The 22,455-nt window shown below is 32.6% G+C and overlaps 2 protein-coding genes across 2 annotated transcripts in view; one reads left to right on the top strand and one right to left on the bottom strand.

Annotated features, from left to right (window-relative positions):
* The first annotated feature begins 938 nt into the window (after positions 1 to 938).
* Positions 939 to 2,567, top strand: LOC127726297 (uncharacterized). Its single transcript, XM_052233619.1, has 2 exons — positions 939 to 1,189; positions 1,757 to 2,567. The coding sequence occupies exons 1-2, from the start codon at positions 1,105 to 1,107 to the stop codon at positions 2,269 to 2,271; spliced, it is 600 nt and encodes a 199-aa protein (XP_052089579.1). The 5' UTR covers positions 939 to 1,104; the 3' UTR covers positions 2,272 to 2,567.
* Positions 2,568 to 5,085: 2,518 nt separating this feature from the next.
* LOC127726457 (sodium- and chloride-dependent glycine transporter 1-like) overlaps positions 5,086 to 22,455 on the bottom strand; it is an 81,228-nt gene continuing 63,858 nt past the window's right edge. The window contains exon 12 of the mRNA XM_052233834.1: positions 5,086 to 7,606. Within this exon, the coding sequence (XP_052089794.1) occupies positions 7,463 to 7,606 (144 nt within the window). The 3' untranslated portion in view covers positions 5,086 to 7,462. The remainder of the gene's footprint in view (positions 7,607 to 22,455) is intronic.

Here is a 22,455-nt window from a genome sequence, read left to right as displayed (position 1 = left end):
GCCAGATCTCCATCTCCATCAACAACCCAGGAAGTTTCTACCACATAGTATCCAAAACATTAGAACTATATGACCTACCAAATCTAGAATTTTTACTGAATAATCAACATAACAAGTTACAGTGGAAACATCAATATAAAACAGCAATTAATAACTACTAGTCAAAAATTTATAAAGATCCATCAACTAATAAATCAACAAGGAAAATACCTCTGTTTGGAACACGGCGAAATTGGAAAACCACATCTAGTTTGGCAATCTATTGAGTTATCAGTAACTGAAGTGAAAAGATCTATAAGTCACTGTAGTATAGCAACGGGAGCCTACATACTGCAAAACAACATAGCAAAATTCAGTAACAATAAAAGGAAAAGAAAACCTCAACCAGCAGCAGGATGCCTACACTTTAATTTTTAAAGGCAGTGCTTTAATGCCTTTCTGGTTGCCGGTTTAATCTTTCCTTCTGCGATATCCAACTTATTTACGTGGAGGGTCATTAGGCTCCAAGCAGATCCGGAAAATGTTGAATTCTCTCCCCCCTTATTGTGATATAAAATGTTTTTTTTTTCATTTCATGTACATTGGGAAATAGAGAAACGATCATTGTGTTTTAAAAACTTTTGATATATTTGTATTTTGGATTATAAGCAGTCAACCGATTGACAAACTAGAATTATTTGAATTCCGTGTGGAAAGAGGTCGGGTTAATTTCGAGTGTTATCTGCAATCTAGATGTTTATAAATCATTTCAGTCGTTGATATAATAATTAAAGGTCGACTGAATATGAATTATATTATACAATTTAAAGCGTATTTCTGTTTATGCACGTGAACCCGTCTAACGTTATTGTTATTTCGCAGTTATATAAAGTAGCAAATTATCGTTCCTGAATAGGTGGCGCCGTGGTAGCCGATCCTATTCCTCAACTTCCGGTTTTTGCACTGTGCAACTATTACAGTTACATTTTTAATTAACGATGCCAAGTACTTGTTGTTGTGTACCTGGATGTCATTTAAGAGGAGGACATGCATTTCCAAATGACTTAAAAAGAAGGAAAAGTTGGATCAACGCCATGGCCCATACGCAGATTGGACGAGAACACGATGAAATCGTGGAGTCCATCTCAATCAGCTGTTGTTTGCAAGTCATATTTTACTGAAAAAGACTACGTGCAGGAAACTATTCATGGTAAAACTCTATTTTCTTTTTAAAATATATAGTTATATATGTAATCGCCATGCGAATAAACCAAAGTCTGTTTACAACCGCAATTATCGTTTAAGAATAAAAAGGGGGGGGGGGGGGTTAATTCAAGACGTCATAATTTTTTGGATTACGATTCAATGTGATCTGTTTGAGATTTTTTGGTGATTGCTACAATTATAATGATTTCTTACAAGAGGTATATCATACTGAGAATTATTTTAGCAGTAATTATGCTAATGTAGTAATGACAGGAATGCATAAGCTATGCCTCATAGACTTTCTTGAAAAATATCAATGACAATGTTAACAGGAACAAAACAATGACATGCTCAGATCTATATTATAGTTATTTAGATACAAACAATGTATGTTTGTTGCATAGGTCTCTCATTGTTTGTCCTTTGGATTTACATAACATACATTGGCATAGTTTTATCCAGATTGTAATGAATAAATCTAGTTAATATTTTGCCAGGTAGTACAAAGTATACATTGCTAATGGAAGTTCATTTAATTATCAAAAAACTAATGTTCTATAACCTTTTTCAGGGCGCAAACCCACCATACAGAGACTAAAGTCTACTGCCATTCCCAGCCTATTTTCCTGGACCAAGCAAGAGACTGAATCGTCCGCAAAAAGAAAAATCAGGGCAGTTTCCTGTGAAAACAAAAGAACTAAACTTGATGAATATTGTAGTAGAAATCTAGAGGAAAGTTTTGATTGTAAAGTTGGTTTTCCTGAAGAAGTCATTCATACTGCAGAAAGGATTTATGACTGTCCACCACTAACTGCCGAGCTAATGTTGAGCTTCACAGATGGAATTACGCAAACACCATCAATGCATATGTTTTCAGCAGAGAATTTTGAAATGAAGACACGTAACACAGCCATGCATTTTTATACCTGTTTAGAGTTGTATACTAAATTTTTATTTGTTTTGACCACACTTGGTCCAGCAGCACATTGTTTGAGATACATATATTTTCAAATTGATAGGGTGTCAGTTGAAAATCAGTTTTTTTATGACTTTGATGAAATTGAGGCATTACACAACCAACTTTGAACTGTCTAGATTCTAGATTGAATCTAGTGTTAAGAATATTGTGCATACATGGATTGTTTTTATGTCTAAACAGTGGCGTGAGGCTAACACTTGACCATCTAGTGGTTAAGTCAGGTATTTTTCGCCATCCAACTTCAAATTAAAGTTTCCTACAATTTGGATTATTATTGACAGCACAGAATATCCCGTGATAAAACCTAAAGCTCCTAGAGCTCAGGCAACTTTTTCATCATATAAAAACAGAAACACTGAAATTACTTGTATGTTCGACACCTGGTGGTTTAGTCAACTATGTCTCTAATACATATTTTTGTTGTACCAGTGACTGTGAAAAAGTTGAAAGATGTAGAATAGTTCAATTATGTGATCCTGGTGACAGTGTGATGGCAGACAAAGGTTTAAATGTGCAAGATTTGTTTGCTAACTTTTTTTCAAAAAAAGAAACAGAATTAGTTCCAAAACTCTTATACGGGATAGAACAGTCCCCAATTAACACGTGCAAATAGAGCGAATTATTGGACTTGGCAAAACATGCAAAATTCTAATAATTCCTATGAATGGAACTGAAACAAAACTTTCATCTGAAATAACATTTAGTTGTTTTATGTTGTGTAATTTTAGAACTTGTATTGTGCCAAAGGATGCATAAATAAAAGTGATGCAGTTAATTTGGTTCTGATATATATATATTTACAATTACATGCACATGTAAATTGTAATGCATATGAAAATAAGGAATGTGATATGATATTCAGTGAGTTTATCGAACCAAAATGCATAAGAAATGGGTTTAAGCAGTTACAGGTGTTACTGTCACCGTACAATCTCCAACAATGAGAAAAACTCGTACCGTGTAAAAAATTTCAGAGATCTTACAACTAAGTTTTGTTGCCTCGCCTTTGGTGAATTGTTTATATCTCTTGATGTAAATATAAAAAAGAAGATGTGGTATGATTGCCAATGAAACAACTCTCCACAAGACACCAAATGACACAGAAATTAACAGCTATAGGTCACAGTACGGCCTTCAACAATGAGCAAAGCCCATACCGCACAGTGAGCTATAAAAGACCCCGAAATGACAATGTAAAACAATTCAAACAAGAAAACGAACGGCCCAATTTATGTACAAAAAATGAACGAATAACAAATATGCAACACATAAACAAACGACAACCACTGAATTACAGGCTCCTGACCTGGGACAGGCACATACATGTACATACAGAATGTGGCGGGGTTAAACATGTTAGCGGGATCCCAACCCTCCCCCTAACCTGGGACAGTGGTGTAACAGTACAATATAAGAACGAACTATAAAAATCAGTTGAAAGAGGCTTAACTCATCAGATGGATAAATACAAATACAAGTGGACGTGGCCGGGTAGTTGTACATCCAAATAACAAAAAGACACTAAGTACAGATCTGAGAGTACTCGCAATTACTGACAGCTAGTTCAAAGCCAATAACAACTGATAACAAAATCTTGCATCTAAGACTAAATTATCAATCTGTAAGCTCCCTTTAGAATTTTATAAATTTTACATTTTACATTTCTGAGTTATGGGGTTTAATTCATTAAAAAATGGGGGATTTTTCAGCTTTTGGACAACAACTCAAAAATGCTTTAAGCAGTTCGCATGAAACTTTGGTGAATTATTTATAGCTATTGATGTAGTCTCCCTATTGATTTTCATAAATTTCAAATATGACATTGAGAAGAAATTGAACTTTATTTGTTTATAGTCTGGCAACAGATTTATTAAGTATTGCGCAACAGCACAGTGTATTGCACAACAGCAAGAAATCTTTAATTGAATATAAATTCAATTCATATAACCGATTTCAAGTTCTTTGACTACATTTATTCAGAAACTATAATATGTCAAATATTTAATTACAATTCAAATTCAGACCTGTATCAAGCTTGAATATTGTGTCCATTTTTGCCCCAACTGTTCAGGGTTGGACCTCTGCGGGTGTATCCAGTTGCGCTCAGCGAATCAGTTTATTTCTTAATTAAGAACTCCTTTTTTCATTCATAAATTACTTTATACTTAGAGATATAATTTTGCTTGGAGTTTTAGTTTCTAAAAAAAGTATTGTCATTGAAAGAGTTGACATGTTGCAATGTACATTTATTCTACATAGTTCTATGGTACCAAATCAAAAGTTTATATAAAAAGAAAGAAGTCAAAGGTTTCCCATCATAGTTTAGTTACATACATTTTTTTTGTACCTGAGGTTGTTGAATATAAATCATTATATAAATAAGGAGATGTGTTATGATTGCCAATGAAACAACTATCATCCATACTTACCAGTAACAAACCACATTTGCAAAGTTGAATAAAATACAGTTGATAACATTTACTTATTACTAAAAAGAAAATGCCTAACTATTTTAAACAGTATTTGACTATAAACATAGATAAAAAAAGGTACAAACTGGACATAATGCACTAGTTCATAAACAAGTGAGAACAATCGCCTTCATATAGTGCTCAAAATATGACATTCATAAAATTTGTTCAATATCGTTAGAGAACTCTAAATCTTAAATACTGAAAGCCAGCTCTGATAAGTACACTGTACTATGCAAGATAATGATATAACTGGACTAAAAATACACACAACCTGTAATAAATGCCTTACAGCGCTTTCGCGCTTTGATTTTTAAAGCAGTCATTTACTTTTAATTTCTATAAGCCGGTGTATTTGTGTTCACGCTTTTGTCAAACACATTACATTCACACGTATAGATACCATATTCTGGAAACACTACAAGTAATATGATGAATAGATTTAAATCGTGTAGGGGTTAAACATAAAAGAAAACACTAAAAACAATTTAGATGACAATATATATTAAGTGAATGAGACAAATAGAATTTCCTTTATTCTACACCTTTAATAAAACAAGTTAAATCTATGTTCTGACGATAGGAATAAATATAAGTTTAGTCAAAATATACATCCACTACATACATGTGTATACAAAGTAACATAATGTAATAAACAATTAATAAATAAAAAAGCAGATGAGGCAAATAGCAGTATAAAATTGTCGCCTATGGAGGAATCATACTACCATTGTCCTTATAAATATATTACAATGTAACACAATGTGATACATACGAAATTGAAACAGCTGTAATGATTACATTGTACACCTTTATATCAGATTCATTATTAACAACATGTTTCAATAGACGTGTTAGAAAAGTCAATACGATTTTGACGCTGATGTTAAATACCAATACCACTACAGGCTATAGTGGGGACCATCTCAAAAAGCACAGATAATCATTCATTATAGTTACCTCTATGGGTTTGTTGGATAATGCTGAGATGATTTTTAAACAATAAAATAGTAACAATTTATTCCGCAATACACGGACGAGGATCCAGCAAAACAACACGAACATTATTCTTGCATTGTGTCATAGTAGGGATTCATTAAGTTTAAGATCGTTGTTCCCCCATTTCTTACTATTTTGTTGAACGACTACAAGGAAAATCTACAAAGTGATCAAAATAAATGAATATAAAAACACAGGAATCAAATCACATTCGAATCCGATTTTTTACTCTACATCAATCTTTGTTCAAAACGTTCGTTTATTTGAAATTTATTTAAAAAATAATTGTCATGTCGGGGCCTTTCTTGGCTTTTATATGCGGGAATGGTTTTGCTCCGTGTTGGGGGTCTGTCATACGGTGATCTATAGTTGCAAACATTTACGAAATTTGGTCTCTGGTAGATAGTTGTCTATTTTGGCAATCATACCGCATCTCATTATTTTATATCATTTTCTAGAATAGAGAAATGTGTTACACAGTAGCGTATAATTCTAAAAATAAACCAAGCTAGAAATTTGTGTACTTGACAATTAAACAAAAGACCGAAATAAAAGCGTTTTCAATTTGATTATCTTTATAATCGCTGACAATTTTATATAATGTTAAATGAATTAATTCTTATTCACATAAAAAATTTTGCCCTGACATTTTCCTTCAATCAACTTTTATCAGTTAGTTTTTCGGAAAAGAGAGGTTATCAAATTAAGTATTAAAAGATTACAACGTTTAGACATTATCAAGCATGTTAAATTTACGTTTCGGTGGAGGTCGGAAGTTGTTTTTTTTTTCTTGTTACCACGGCTTCCTCCACCAACAAAACAGAACACCACGATTAAATTGAGATATTGTTGAAAGTGGCGTTAAACTTTCATATGGAGAAGTTAATGTTAGTATCTTTGGGTCAGGAGGTTATTTTGAAAATGGAATATTCATTTTCACCTCTTTCAAAACAAAGTCTGCTAAATTATATGTCGGGCATTTTTTTTTTTTCGATTTGCTTCATTTTATTTTGCCTTAGATTCACTATACACTCCGCTTTCTAAATTGGACGGTATATAGTGATGGGTGAATTGATCCATTCGTCCGTTCTTTCACCCCTCTGTCCATTTGCATTCATACCCAGAAAGTAGTAGACAATACGAATCACATATAGCTCATGGAAAGTGGTTTTCTTGAATATTAAAACTATGCGCAGCAAGACAACCTTCTACTGTAGCCCCCTGCTTCTTAAAGTTTTATATAGAAATAGCACTTTATCCACTTGTGTCCATTTTTTCTTTTCTTTTTTATATATAGATATAACGATGAGTTCAGATTGATTAGCACTGATTTGTTTAAGCCACACATATATACGCGTCCCTGTATCCCTGGACACAAAATGCATGCTAACTATATTTTGCAACGGAAATAGGACATATCTATTGTGGAGAGACAAACCGAGTTATTTAACTATTAAACATATTCTAATCATATCGCTTAATATATATATTTGGACTTGTGGCCGTAAAATCCGCCATTCCCATTCTTGACTCTTACATTTTTTTTTGTTAAGTTTTGTTTTGCACTCTTAAATCACACAAATACAAATTAATGTATGAATGTATGAAGATCTACGCCAATGCACGTCTTATAATTTGGAGTCGACGTTAACTGTTCGCTTTATATTGTATCAAACACACAACAAACGTAAACTATTATACTACGCCGGGATACTTTTCAGTGCAATTGCATTTTGAAAACGTCCACACTTAAATCTTGTATCGGTATTGGTATTTAACATCAGCGCAGTATTTAAACCCCTTTCCTAACACGTCTAATAACATCTGTTCAAACGTTAGTCTCGCCAAGCAGGTTAAGTTTGATTTTCTCCAGTAAATTCATGTCTGTAATATCTTTCTTCTTACACACAGCCTCATAGTCTTGACCAACTGGTTTCCATTGTGATGTTGGTTTCAAGGCATTTGCTATTTTCTGAAACAAAAGAGAAAACACTAGTGATATCCAATTACAAGTAAAATGTACAAGTATGTCTGTCTTTATTTATTTACAAGGAAAGTCCTTGAATTTATATTTAACTTATCTTTATAAAAATACCTATAGTTTATTAACACTCATAAAACGAATATTTTATTACTTGCGAATGTTTTTGTAGAAGGAAAGGGGTATGATATGGCCTAAGTGTAAGGCATGAAATGAGTTATCAATGAAAATACCCAATCCAGTACTGAAATTAGTCAATTCGGTATAAGTTTATTTCTACCTAATGGCATAAATATAAAAGATTTGATTAAAAAATGTTATAAAATTTGTCGAACGATCATTTCTACTAAAATAATTTTATCAACTATCACCTACTGCTGAACCGATGAGATCCAGAAGACAAAACATTAAACCTTACAACTAAACATCAATAGTTAAAACAATATGAATACTGATTTGTTTACCTTTGTTGCTCTTTGTTGTTATTTTTACTACAACCAAAGTGAAACTGGTCAAAGAGAATGATACCAATTATGTTCAAGCTGATAAAACGTAGGAAACATATCATTTTCCTATAAGCACATATAACTAAGACTAATACCTAAATGAGTTTACATTATTCACAATGTCTGTACGTACAGTATTTTAATGAATGATATAAACAGAAACAGAAAACAAATCTTCAAGGAAAAATATGACGTATATCATTAATTTGTTCTATTAGAAGACGCTATAGTAAAAGGAAGACTTACTGTGTTTTAGATTTTTACATTTTTAAGTAGGGATAAATCAAAATATGATTTAATACCCCTAACCTCACAAAAAGGAATATTATAATAAATGAATACATAATTTAACCAATACATGTAAGCAAAATCTAAAAATCGATGCGTTTTCAATTTGAAGTAAGTGTGTATTTTTTTTAAAAGTAGAACAGTAATTGTTTCATTTACTAGCACTTGGTCGATACCGCTGTCGATGAGCTGTTAGTTCCCGAGGCTATCATAAAATCGGTAGTCAGTGCTTCGGTGCTTCGGTACTGACATGCTTTATAAAATATTCTTATTCAAAATCCCAGTTCATCAATTAAGAAATAATTACGAGACTAAGGTTCCAACGCATTCATACAAAGTTGACCTGAAATTAATCTGGCTATTCTGTTTAGGTCCTTTTCGGTCATATAGCTCCTAATGGTACAGCGTATTTGCGCATCTATTTCTTTCAAATGGCTAGATTTAAGCGATCGTGATAAAGGTAAATCCAGAAAAGCGCTTAGGACGAAAACGTGTAAGAATGTTTATTGCATTTAATTAGTAATATTCAATATTCATAACATGTTTGTACATTACCTTATAAATTGAGTCTCCCTCAGCCTTAATGATGGCAACCAATGCAAAAATGAAAATAGGTACTATAGGCAGGATAGACAGCATCGTTCCAATGGTGGCAGCCGCTGTGGGGTACTTGTAGCTGCCGTATGTAGGTGGCTGGTATCCAATTAGTGTGGACATAATCAGTACCTGTCAACACATCATATATCATAAAGTGTATTAATCCCATTCAATGCATTGTATAGAAACTTGTCTAATTGTTAGAGAGTTTATATTGTCATCTGAATATCTCTCTTTATGTTGTAATTTGCTGTCCAATTGACGGTTTATTCGTGGTTTTTTCATATAATCTATCTTTTATATTGAATTTCTTTTTTTTTGTGGTGTGGGTTTCATTATGCAGCAATCTACTTTGGGTCTGGTTAGTTTCGGTACCGCTTATTCTGTTAAGATGTTTGAGTTGAATGGTCTAGCAAGTTTGGTTTAAAACTTTCGGTGTCCCACAAAACTGATGAAGGTTATATATAATAACTTCAATGTTACATGACCTATCATACTTACAAACATTATTAGAGGTGTTACGAACATAATACAGACTCTAAAAAATATCGGAACTCCTCTTCCTAACATTTGATTGACATCTTTAGAAAATCTTTCCATACCTGTAATGTTGTTTATAATGATCATGTCATCAACACTTACTAAGTCTATTAAAGGGTATGTCTTACAGTAATGACATCCACTGTTAAAATCAAAATCTCATATCAAAATCACTTTAAAGGCCTAGGCCACAATAGCTTATTAGAATAGATGCCGTCAATCTTTCACAGTCTCTGGTTGATTAGCACTATAATAATGAGTCAATTCCACTGCTGTTGGGGGTTTCCTCCTCGAATTTGTCACCAGCCCAGTATTCAACACTTCTGGTGTGTCGACATACATTTTCATTGATATAATAATAATTACAAATTTGCTGTTTACAAAACTAAGAATATTTCGAAATATTAAGGAATTGTTACACTAGGAATAGATTACCTTAGCTGTATTTTCAAAAGCTCTCAGAATTTTGTGTCCTGAATGCTCTTCAATTTCGTACTTTTTTCGGCCTTTTTAACTTTTTCGATTCGAGCGTCACTGATGAGAATTTTGGGCGAGAAAAGTCAGCGGCGCGTCTGCCGTAAAACATTTTGCTCCTGGTATCTATGATGAGTTTATTTAGAAATCTAGATTTAACCAAAGTAGGAAAACAAATACGCAATGAGCAGATTTGATAAGGTGTTTTTATGACTATCGATTTGCATTCAGAAACTGCTGTTGTCGTCCATTGTAATGATGTAACTGAGTTAAGCGGTTTATTGACTGGTTTTATCGGTCGATATTCCATATATTCTACAGTTAGAGACATCAAACACTCATTAACTAGTTAAATAGATATAAAAAGATGTGGTATGAGTGCCAATGAGACAACTCTCCATCCAAGTCAAAATTTATAAAAGTAAACCATTATAGGTCAAAGCCTATTCCATGTCGGGAGAACTGTTCATGCATTATATATTACATAGAAATTTGATGTAAATAGCAGATATTGGTATTGTCTAATGAACTAATTCCCAACTGTTCAAGCTATTTACAGATTGACAAATTGTATTGACAATACTTTCCAATTAAAGACATTACCTGGACATTTGGTGTCTTCTTAATGGTTCTCATACTTTTATTTTGTTCTTGAATTTCTATCTCAAAACCGATACTCTTCATCTTTTTCATTCGCATAGTTCTTAATTGCATTTCCCTTAAGTAATTAATTGAACTTAACAAAGTTAACTCTTCTTTAACGTTTAAATTGTAGTTCAGGACCAGTTATCTGTAACTGAAAAACTTACATAATAAAAATAATATATCTTTCAGTCATGAAAAGAACACATAGCAATCAACAGAATATACATTATTGTTGCAATAGTCACGGACAATTGACTATATAAACTTACCATAAATCCAGCCTATCATAATACATTCAAGAAAACCCATTATAGGAAGTGACAGGGCAGCAACATACCAGTCAACTAATTGAAACATGTATATTCCACCCTGTAAAGATATTAAAAATATTTATTATACTTCATGTTAAAATGCCAGATTTTGATTGATTAATACGAGGGTGATACTTTAATCTATCCTATTGCTAAATATTCTATTGCCCTTCACGGAAACGATTGATCAATAGTGCTCTTTTATTAAGTACGAGTAATTTTTATGTACAAGACTTCATAGTTTATTACGTTGAATTTGAAATTTAATAGACAGTAATAACAGAAATGCAGTATAATAAATGAAATAACACATAGATGAGAGGGGGATAGAGCAGATTGTTACCCCTCGAAAAAACATTGTCGACCTTAGCTGTTACCTTTACAAACACCGAGAAATGTAACTCTTCAATGTTTGGCATCTCGTCTGTAAGGACTTTACTGATAACATAATTACAAATACATCGAGAAGGACATTTATGCACATAAATTGAAACGATCTGTTTAAAAACTATAAATACATTTAACTTGGATAATCGTTTTGTAAAAAAAAAACATAAATTTTTATCCTTAACAAACAAAACTTTAAAATCGTGATATGATCGTGGAACACTTGGAATAAGTGTCTGGAACGAGCTTTAGATTTTGCAGGTATATGATATTTCCAACGTTTTGTTATAATACTCAGCCAAAATTAACATTTTTTTTAAATAATAGTGTTACCAACTTCTAATCTAATGATCTCGATAACAAATTAAAATAAGACAATATTGATTTTCATGTAAATTTCAAATAACAGTTTTTTTTAGTTGTTTATAGTTCCGTTATATTGACAAAATTGGGTGAGCCAACAGACATAATAGGTCAGTGTGACAATAATTAGAACCAACCAGCAATATTGACAAAGACTCCGATAAAAAAAGTTTTTGACGTTGATAGTGCAGACCGTATATATTATATACTTTACCGATAAAGTACAAATTAAGTAAAACAAAAACGGGTTAACAAAATGGAAACAACACTGTGAAAACGCGAATCGCACATTTAGACCCACCTTAACCCGGTACGCGCAAAGTAAAAAAAAAAATGATAGCGGGATACATAAATACCGAGTTACGTCAAAAGCAATACGACCAAAAGAAATAAAATAGCATGAAGACAAAAAGGAAGACTGTAATATAAATAAAAAGATATAAATATAACTATATATTTATTTTTTTATTTTAAATATGTGGTTTCAATATTAGCATTTTTATTGTTAAAAAGTCAATTATGTAGTACATTTTTATAAATAAAACGTCAATTATGTAGTACATTTTTATGGTTCTTTTTTCATATTCAATGTTGAAGGCATCAAATGCAACTAGGACTAGGTAGAAGTATATATTAAAAAATGGAGGATTTCGGAAAATCAGCGACAGTCTTTGAGCAAATGTTGCTTATTATTATTGGAACTATAAATTATATGATGATAACGAAGTTATCCAGATTGATTTTACCGAACATGCAGAGTAATAGAGTAATCCTTGGATTCAATAAGGCAAGCTGTGACTCTCCCCTGTACTGGGGAATCAGATTAAGTATGGTCGCTTTTTCCGACTGGAAGTAAAACCCTTGCCAATGTAAGGGGTCCGTTTGGTTTTGCGGGATGTATATTTACGCAGCCATGTTCGAATACTTTAAATCCGATGCCTTGTTTAGAAAGAGCGACACGCTCTATGCACGTTAAGAACCATTGCAGCAACTCTTTGAGGGGTCCACAAGTTGCCAGTTGTAAGGCTAGATTTCAGTCCCTATATAATTTACCGCCATTTTTCAGTGGAAGTTAACATTCTCGCCGTTCATCCCTATCGACTCCTATTACAGGACCTACCTATAGTATTTACTGATCTCTATTGTTAATTTGTTCCCGTCCTGAATTTGCATGAAACATTTGCCACTGGACGTTAAGCAAACAACTATCAATAAATCAAACCGAATATCCGTATTTTTCCAAAATTATATTAGATGGCATATTGATTACCTGTGTACAAAAGATTAAACCTAGAACAAAGCTTCCAAAGCACCAAGCAACAGTGAAGAGCTCACTTCTACGTCGTAATCTATGGAAACTATCTGTAAAAACTCCTATCACGGCTTCTACTGTTACAAACTAAAGCAAAATAAAATTCATTTCAATATATGTTAATTCTTCTGGCGACCCGTTTTGGGTCATAACGTTTGTAAACATTTGCTTCTCAGAAGTTTAGATTGAATGTTTCTCTGAGTTTGTATCGAGAAAAACCTGTACCAATACTACAATCCCTTCTTTCGTATCAAAATAGCGAGAGAGAAAAGGACAATCTCCATTAGATAGTTGATATACTGTAAATATTTAGCTCTATAAAGCATTGATCGATCATACCTGATTTGAAATACCAAAAAACATGTTACAATACTACAAAATGAAAACAACACTTTATAAATTTCATACGTCCGAAGCGCTTTCATCAGGAATGCTCAAAGTCGAATACTTAAAAGCCAAATTAAGGACGGAAACAGTTCAAGAGCTATATGAAAACCTCTTTTTTCTTGTCGTAGATAAGTGCAATATACGTACGATTCTCTGCTAATTTTGACCTGTTTTATGTTCTTATGTTCTTATGTTATTTTGCTCATCATCGTTTGAAACTTTGATTTCGGATGTTTGATATTAAACATCACTGATGAGAGTAATCTCCACAAAAAGGAATACGTACATCAATCGTATGCACATGTAGTCGTGTTGTCATTTTGAATTGCATTCGAATTTTTCAAATGTTTATATTTGAGCGTTCCTGATTTAGGGAAATCACGTAACGTTCTTCTGATTCACAAAAAAAAAACAACACTAATGAGAGTAATCTCCACAAAAAGGAATACGTATACCAAACGTATGCAAATGTAGGCGTGTTGTCATTTTGAATTGGATTCTAATTTCAAAGGTTTATATTTGAGCGTTCCTGATTTAGGGAAATCCAGTAACGCGCTTCTGATTCACAAAATATACTTTGTCTTTTTATCTATAGCGTGTTCTGCTGTCAAATAGGTTGTATTGTTTGTAATAGAAAATCAAAACGTTTGGTTTCTTTACTGGGTACATATATTTTATCTTATGTTTTTATTTAATTGATAAAAAAGACATGCTCATCAACATTGCTCATCCTACACTTTATGTTATGAAACGAATGTAATTCCTTCATTGGCTTATAAAAGAAAGGACAATACATGGCGGAACGATGGTGCTATCAGACAAAAACTCAAATGTAAAGATTGTGTACTCACATGGCTATCAAGACCAACACATAGAATCATAACAAAAAATATACAGGACCAAAAACTTTCCCCAGGAAGTTTTGATAAAGCCTCGGGGTACACTATGAATGCTAGTCCTGGGCCTGAAATAAAACACATTCAAAAAGTGTAAAATACAATGTTTATTTTTTTTTTATTTGTTTGATATTAATCTAGCATATATTTCAACATCTTTGATATGTTATTTTACCGTCTTTACTGCTAACAAGGCTACGGTAATCTATGCGTTGATTAGAAAAACCTTAGTATTTTGAGTAATTCAACATTTTGTAAACAGTAAATTTACAAAATATTAACATATCAATGATATTTCATGTCAACTGTCAACACAAAAGTGCTGACTATTGGGCTTGTGATACTCTTGCACCAGCAATGGTTCCGACCCAATGACAAATTTGTTTTGATAGTTGGATATGCTAAACACAAACAAAACCCACGAAAACCAGGTTGCATCGTTACGTGTTAAATATATGAAGAAATAAATATGTTCGGTATAATATAATGATATCATAATACTAACCAAACCTACACATATGAAAATGATGACCACATATCTATCAGTTTACAGTAGTCTTACCACAAGTGCTTATAACTTTTGTTAATTGGTTCATCTTAGAAAAGGTTACCTTGTCGTAACAATACGCCTATCGCATTGATGGCTATAAAACAAACGACTGGTTAAAAAATAAAAAGGCTGTTTATAAAACAAAATGCTGGTTATACAAAAAAAATGCTGGTTATAAAACAAACAATTTTTATCGCATGGCTAATGTCTTTATATGCAGTTGTTATAAAACAAACCATTTTAATGACATGGCTCATTTCTTTATATGTAGTTTATTTTATATTTTTCTTCTATTGTCAAAACAAACTTACCTCCTTTCACAATTTTTTCCAATGGAATTGACATCTGTCCTGCCATATAACCAAGGACTGTAAAAATAACTAGCCCTGAAAAAATACTGGTGAATTCACTGATACAGGAGAACATTATGGAATCCCTGTAATAAAAAAATTCTGGAATATAAACTTGTCAATTAATACGAACAACAAATGTGTAATATCATTGAAGTCCAAGGCTGTAGCATAAACAGACAATTCACTTATGATAAACAATATTTGTATTAAAAAAAAACCAATTGAGTAATAGCCTTGGGTCGATACCACTGACGGTGGACTGTTATTACCATAAGGTATAATCACCTCAGTACTATTGTTAAATATTATTACAATCAAACATAATGGAATATGGAACATCGAAATACTTCTTGGATTTTTTCATAAAAAAAGAATAGCCAAATTCATCTAAGGTCAACATTTTCTGAGCAAGTTTTAGTTTCTAAGAAATTGATTAGTTTTTCAACAGGGAATTGTAGAAATGCATGTTATAAATCATGTCAGTACTGAACCACTGACTACTAAAAGCTGGGATATTAAATTTAATCGTTATACCTGATAACATTATTGTCAAACTTATTGAAGCTCGCTTGTGTAATAAGTATTCCACTGCCTGGTCCTAACGAGTAACACACCTGTAGCGCGGCTTCAATCCAGATCTGAAGTATTCAAATTAAAAAAAATAATCAGTCAAATGTAAACTAAATAAATTCTTTAGTATTAGTACATAATAAATGTAAAACAACAAATGCATTACTTTTGTTTTCTTGTGAACTTACAACAATATTTCTTAAATTTCTTAAATTAATATAAAAGATCTTGGTGTATCCTTCATCAATAAAATAAACTTAGTACCCTTTCCTTACAATTTTATTGTATTGATTGGGTCTTTTGTCATAAAAACGGGAATTATGAAGACATTGAAGACACAATGTGTTCTTATTTCATTTCTCCTTAAATACTGTACAGGAATTTTTATCTAGCACTTATTGTATAGTTTTATTGTTGATATTCACCCCATATGTACCAAGTGTTAAATTAGTTTTATTGATATTAAAGAAATTGCTTGGTATTCCTAAACGGAAGATTTTATACACACAGAAGATGAAGTATACTTAACAACAAAATTATTTTCATTTCCCTGTGTATAATATGACGCAGGTTTTTTCAAGAGTGATGATTTTCTAACATTTGTTTAATATTTCACAATGGTATCATAATTTAACTTTGTTTAAACCTGTTTATTTACTTTTGACCTTAATTATTTATCCCTTATAATTTTTATTAACTATGTATATGCATTCAGGTATCACAGATCTAATTTATTCGTTCATTGTGTGTTAATTTACGTTTTTTGATTGAGTTAAGACTTCCAATTGATATTTTATAGAGTGTCTTTCTATGTTGTGATGTTATACTATTGTTTCAGAAAAGGGAGAAGGTTTGGTACCATTAAAACGTTTAATCCCGCTGCAAATGTTTGCACCTGTCCTAAGTCAGGAATCGGATGTACAGTAGTTGTCGTCTGTTTATGTAGTTCATACGTGTTTCTCGTTTCTCGTTTTTATATAGATTAGACCGTTGGTTTTCCCGTTTGAATGGTTTTACACCAGTAAGTTTTGGGGCCCTTTATAGCTTGCTGTTCGGTGTGAGCCAATGCTCCGTGTTAAAGGCCGTACCTTGACCTACAATGGTTTACTTTTATAAATTGTTACTTCGATGGAGAGTTGTCTCATTGGCACTCATACCACATCTTCCTATATCTATCTACTCCTTTTATTTACAAATTCGTTATTTCTGCAATTGAATTGGTATATGTGTACACACTTTAATCTCTCTAGGAGCAATACACATGTATACCCGCGGTATATATCAGATGGAACAGATTACACATGTATTCTTGTAAGTATATTTCTAATGAAATATAAAACATGCGTATATGATTACAAGTATGGCTCTCGTAACAGAATACACCCGTATACCTGTAATAGAATCCTCAGGTATGCTTGCAAAAATCTCTGACGGAACCGAATACAAATGTATACATGCTATAATATCTCAAATGGAGCATACACATACTTTCTCTACGAGTAAAATGATCAATGTCTATATTTAAACATACCTGAGCATTCAACAACTTGCTAAAGTCTGGTCGTAGATACTGAATAACACCATTTATTGAACCGTCTAAAGTCAATCCTCTGATCAGTATAATTGTCAGTAGTATATAGGGCAGTGTAGCTGTAACGTATACAACCTGTCAGAAATGAAACCAACAAGTTATAAATTTCATGCGTCCGAAGTGCTGTTCTGGATTTACCTTCATCAGGAACGCTCATAGCCGAATATTTAAAAGCTAAGGATGTATAAGAACCGAAACAGTTGAACAGCTATCATCAAAAGGAATTACTAATTGAAATGTTACGTTTTTTTAGTCCTTGCAATTGGATGGTAAATCCTATATAGTCTTGACAATATGAATAAAGAATCTTATATCAGTATCCAGTAAAAGTTTATTGCTTATCTGGTACCCTTATAATCGCTAATGGACTCGTTATGCAATATTGTGACATATCTTGTTTATATAGCGGCATAAACCGTTTCTTGAATCTTGAATGTGAACTCTTTGGAAGCTCTTTACTCTCAAAGTCATTTAATCTCTGTTGACAATCGACCAGGTGCTGTATTCATTGAAATCATATTATTCACTATCAGAATTTCACACATACATTTTACACATTCAAATTTCCACATATATGACACGCGTTTAAATTAATGCTCACGTTCTTTTTTTTTAATTTTCATTGCAAATGACTTAAACATTTCACATTTACATTTACATGGTTTAGCCCCAGGCATAGATTGCCATACCAATATTTGTCGCAGCTGTTTTGAATGTTTCGGTTTTTGTATCTGATTTGGCTTTCCAATTGTTGCTATTCTCGCGCAACTGATGATTCTGATGTAGATGAAGCGCGCTTCTGATGTGCCAGATTATAGGTCTGGTATATTTAATGAGTTTTTTAAATTTTAGGATTTGAGGTATGATGAAACTGGTACCAACCTTTCCAACAGATTTGACTCCCTTGAATATGCAAAGGCCGATCAGTACCCACCCCCCAAATAAACATAGTATCATTCGCCAGTTTAGGTGTCCAATCTCATGAATACCAGACGACATCTGTAGCACATTGTTCCTGAAATATCATTCATAATACTTATTTTAAATTACAAAATTTGAAACTACAGATAATCCAAGATGACCACCAAAATTAAAATGGTTTTACACAGGATTTCATGGATACTAATTGAAACATCGTCTTATTTTATACATCTATAACCAGTGTAGATACAATTTCTCTTAGTATTGTCTATGATTAGTTTATTCTCTTATAAGCCTTACTTATAAAATCAGTCATTCGTCCCAGACTAACAAAACAAAATTTTATATGCATGGCAAATTCCATAGAATAAAGAAATTTCTAATCTTATCGGAAGTATATAACCAAGTTGACAAAAAAACAGGTGATCGTTTATAATTTACAAACTGTTACTTCCCTACAATTCTGCAATTATGAAACATATCTAAACTTAAGATCTTTTAAAAAATGACCTTAACAATTGCTCTTATCTTTTAAATTTTGCGTTCATAGTGTTATTTACTGGCGTATAGCGCCATTTCATATTAGAGCAAACATGACATTTACCCCCACCCGCTCGGAATAAAGATAACTTTAAGACTGTGTCAATACAAACCACATAGATAAACAAATCTTACTGCCAAAATTCCTCTTGAGCTGTTATCCAAGACACATTTTGGTAGGTCAATGTCAGTGATGAATTGATGTTGAGGCGATGAGTCGCATTGTCTGTTTCATTTGTATCAATGTAGGAAAATGTGTTCGGGTTTCCTTGACGGCCAATGAAACTTCTATCTAATGCACAGTTCGGACTATTCCATTCATTATTGCATGTTGTCCAAGGTAAAGGACTGATAAATGAGTTTCCGATATAGTACAACCCCCATCCTAGAATTAGCGTATAATACACATTCCACATCAAAGTTGGTACCATGAATCCAAATCCAAGACCTGATGAAACATAAGGTCGGCATTGTATTTTACCATTTTACCTCAATAGACATAGTTAAGTAATTATAGTATCCGTACAACAAATACCATGTCTTGCCAGTTTTAAAATATAAAACATAAAACAGGAAAGTGACTATTTAGTTGCGCGATCGATATTGAAAACGATGGGATAAATCTATAACTGTTATTCAAATTGCATATTCATATAGTATGCAATTATATACATGTATGAACATATTTATTTGAATCAAATACTGTATTATATTTCATCAACGTTACCAGGCATTTAATTTTGAACGCCAGAAAAGCGTTCCGTCTACAATAGACACATCGGTGACGCTCGAATCAAAACAATTAAATGGCAATGTAAAATACAAAGTTGAAGAGAATTGAGGGATATAAGATTATAAAGGACTACCATTTTGTCAAACCTTTTTACACTGAACAAAACAAACATTTGTATGTCAATGTATAATGCAGAAACCCTGAAACATTGGCTAGTTTACCATGCATACATGCATATGAAAATGGACAAATAGTACATTTACATACAAACTTCAACCCTATTGAAATAATCCTCATACATGCATACGGATTTTCAAATATTGTACAAATTTACGGTACAATCATACCAACCTTTAAACATTGGACAAATGTCCCATACATGCAGAAGTCCTTTACCACTGAATTGTCCCATTGCTGTCTCCACAAAAAATAGTGGTATACCACAAAATATGAGGAAAAACAAAAATGGAATCAGAAAGGCTCCTGAAATATAATTAAAACGCAATTACTTAAAGTACAAAAGTCAATTGCAATTGTTAACCTTCCTGTTCTCATCAACCCCAGAGGTTACATAGTCCCGAGGGTAACCTATAATTAACAAACAGCACTCAAAATCGTAAATCTTCCATGTCTCATAAACTACAAAGGTTACATAATCCCAAGGGTAACCAATAATTAACAAACAGCACTCAAGATCGTAATTATTCCATTTCTCATAAACTACAGATGTTACATAATCCCCAGGGTTACCTATAATTAACAAACAACACTCATTGTTTCAAACCTCCGTTTCTTATAAACTTTCTTAATCAAACCATGACACCAATAATTGCCAATAAGTACTTAAGATTTTACCTCCAGACTTTTTTCCAAATAGATGTATCGGCAGATTTTTTTCTTTTCCGACCGGGTAACAAATAATCGAAAAACTGTACTCTTATTTTGTTGTCAAGTTCTTACCTCCTCCATTTGTCATACATATGTAAGGAATACGCTAAACATTACTTAATCCTTCCATTGAAAAAGAGTACTCTAGATCCTATTTCTTCTCCATTTCTCATACAGATGTAAGGAAAACGCTAGAGGTTTCCTAATCCTACCATGGACATGCAGTTTTCTATATCTTATTCCTTCTCCATTTCTCATACAGATGTAAGGAAAACGCAAGAGGTTTCCTAATTCTTCCATGGACATACAGTTCTCTATACCTTACCTACTGTATTTCTCATATAGATGTAGGAAAACTTGAGAGGTTTCCTAATCCTACCATGGACACACAGTTCTCTAGATCTTACTTCTCCATTTTTCATACAGATGTAAGGAAAACGCCAGAGGTTTCCTAATCCTATCATGGACAAATAGTACTCTAGATCTTACCTCCTCCATTTCTCATACAGATGTAAGGAAAACGCCAGAGGTTTCCTAATCCTACTAAGTAACCAATAATCGACAAACAATACTCAATTTTATTGTTCCATTTTTCCCTTTCAGAAGTTCTTCGCGTGCTGTCTTTGCTTTCATTATTCATTTTCACTAAATTATAAAAAAAAAAATAAGAAAGTTATTATAATACGAAAATACTTCTTAACATTTTCAATCATTCATAATCAAAAATGTTTTCAAATAATCAACTATTTTCCTTTTTTACATTATATAGAGAAGACATTTTAAATGCATTCATCCCTGGATTTCATATCTGTTCTTTCGAGGCACCTACTGACTGGATTGTCCTAAAATAGTCACACAATCTGAAAACCAGAATGACATTGGAACTTTCTTTTGAGATTTTTACATAATGTATCTAATTGTTTTTAAGGGTTTTTCTTAGAAAAAACTGAACTTAACAAAGTCTGAAATAAATATGACACATCTGATAACATTTAAACCCACAACTCTTCCATTACATATCATTGTATTTCATTTTTTCCTTAGTTTGAATTTGTGGGTTCTGCTTACAGATCATTTTAGTTTGAATTTATGGGTTCTGCTTACAGATCATTTTAGTTTGAATTTGTTGGTTCTGCTTACATACAAAAATGTATCTTCTTAGTATGAATTTGTGGTTTCTGCTCAGTTTTGTTCTAGTATTGATTTGTGGTTTTGCACATAAAATTGAAAATGGAAATGGGGAATGTGTCAAAGAGACAACAACCCGACCATAGAACAGACAACAGCAGAAGGTCACCAACAGGTCTTCAATGCAGCGAGAAATTCCCGCACCCGGAGGCGTCCTTCAGCTGGCCCCTAAACAAATATATATACTAGTTCAGTGATAATGAACGCCATACTAAACTCCAAATTGTACACAAGAAACTAAAATTAAAAATAATACAAGACTAACAAAGGCTAGAGGCTCCTGACTTGGGACAGGCGCAAAAATGCGGCGGGGTTAAACATGTTTATGAGATCTCAACCCTCCCCCATACCTCTAGCCAATGTAGAAAAGTAAACGCATAATAATACGCACATTAAAATTCAGTTCAAGAGAAGTCCGAGTCTGATGTCAGAAGATGTAACCAAAGAAAATAAACAAAATGACAATAATACATAAATAACAACAGACTACTAGCAGTTAACTGACATGCCAGCTCCAGACTTCAATTAAACTGATTGAAAGATTATGTCTTCATCATATGAATATAGTTTGTTTCAAGTGTAAATATGTGTGTTCTACTCACAATTATGTTCTGGTATGAATTTCTAGGTTTTGCTCAGTTTTTCTACTATATGTTTGTGGGTTCTGCTCACAGGTTTGTTCTTGATTGAATTTGTGGACTCTGCTTTTTTAGTATTAATATGTGGGTTCGGATCACTGTTTTTCTAATATGAATTTATGGGTTCTGTTCACAGTTTTTCTAGTAAACATTGGTGGGTTT

Source organism: Mytilus californianus, unplaced genomic scaffold (genome assembly GCF_021869535.1).
Source record: "Mytilus californianus isolate M0D057914Y unplaced genomic scaffold, xbMytCali1.0.p SCAF_17, whole genome shotgun sequence".
NCBI lineage: Eukaryota > Metazoa > Mollusca > Bivalvia > Mytilida > Mytilidae > Mytilus > Mytilus californianus.
Note: the sequence above shows the minus strand (reverse complement) of the source record. Positions and strands in the feature narration are given on the sequence as shown.

What these genes read in the sequence shown, in the direction of transcription:
- LOC127726297 (XM_052233619.1), top strand. Translation starts at nt 1,105, where the DNA reads ATGAAATCGTGGAGTCCATCTCAATCAGCTGTTGTTTGCAAGTCATAT. An exon ending in CGTGCAGGAAACTATTCATG is followed by an intron (nt 1,190 to 1,756) that starts GTAAAACTCTAT and finishes AACCTTTTTCAG; the next exon opens with GGCGCAAACCCACCATACAG.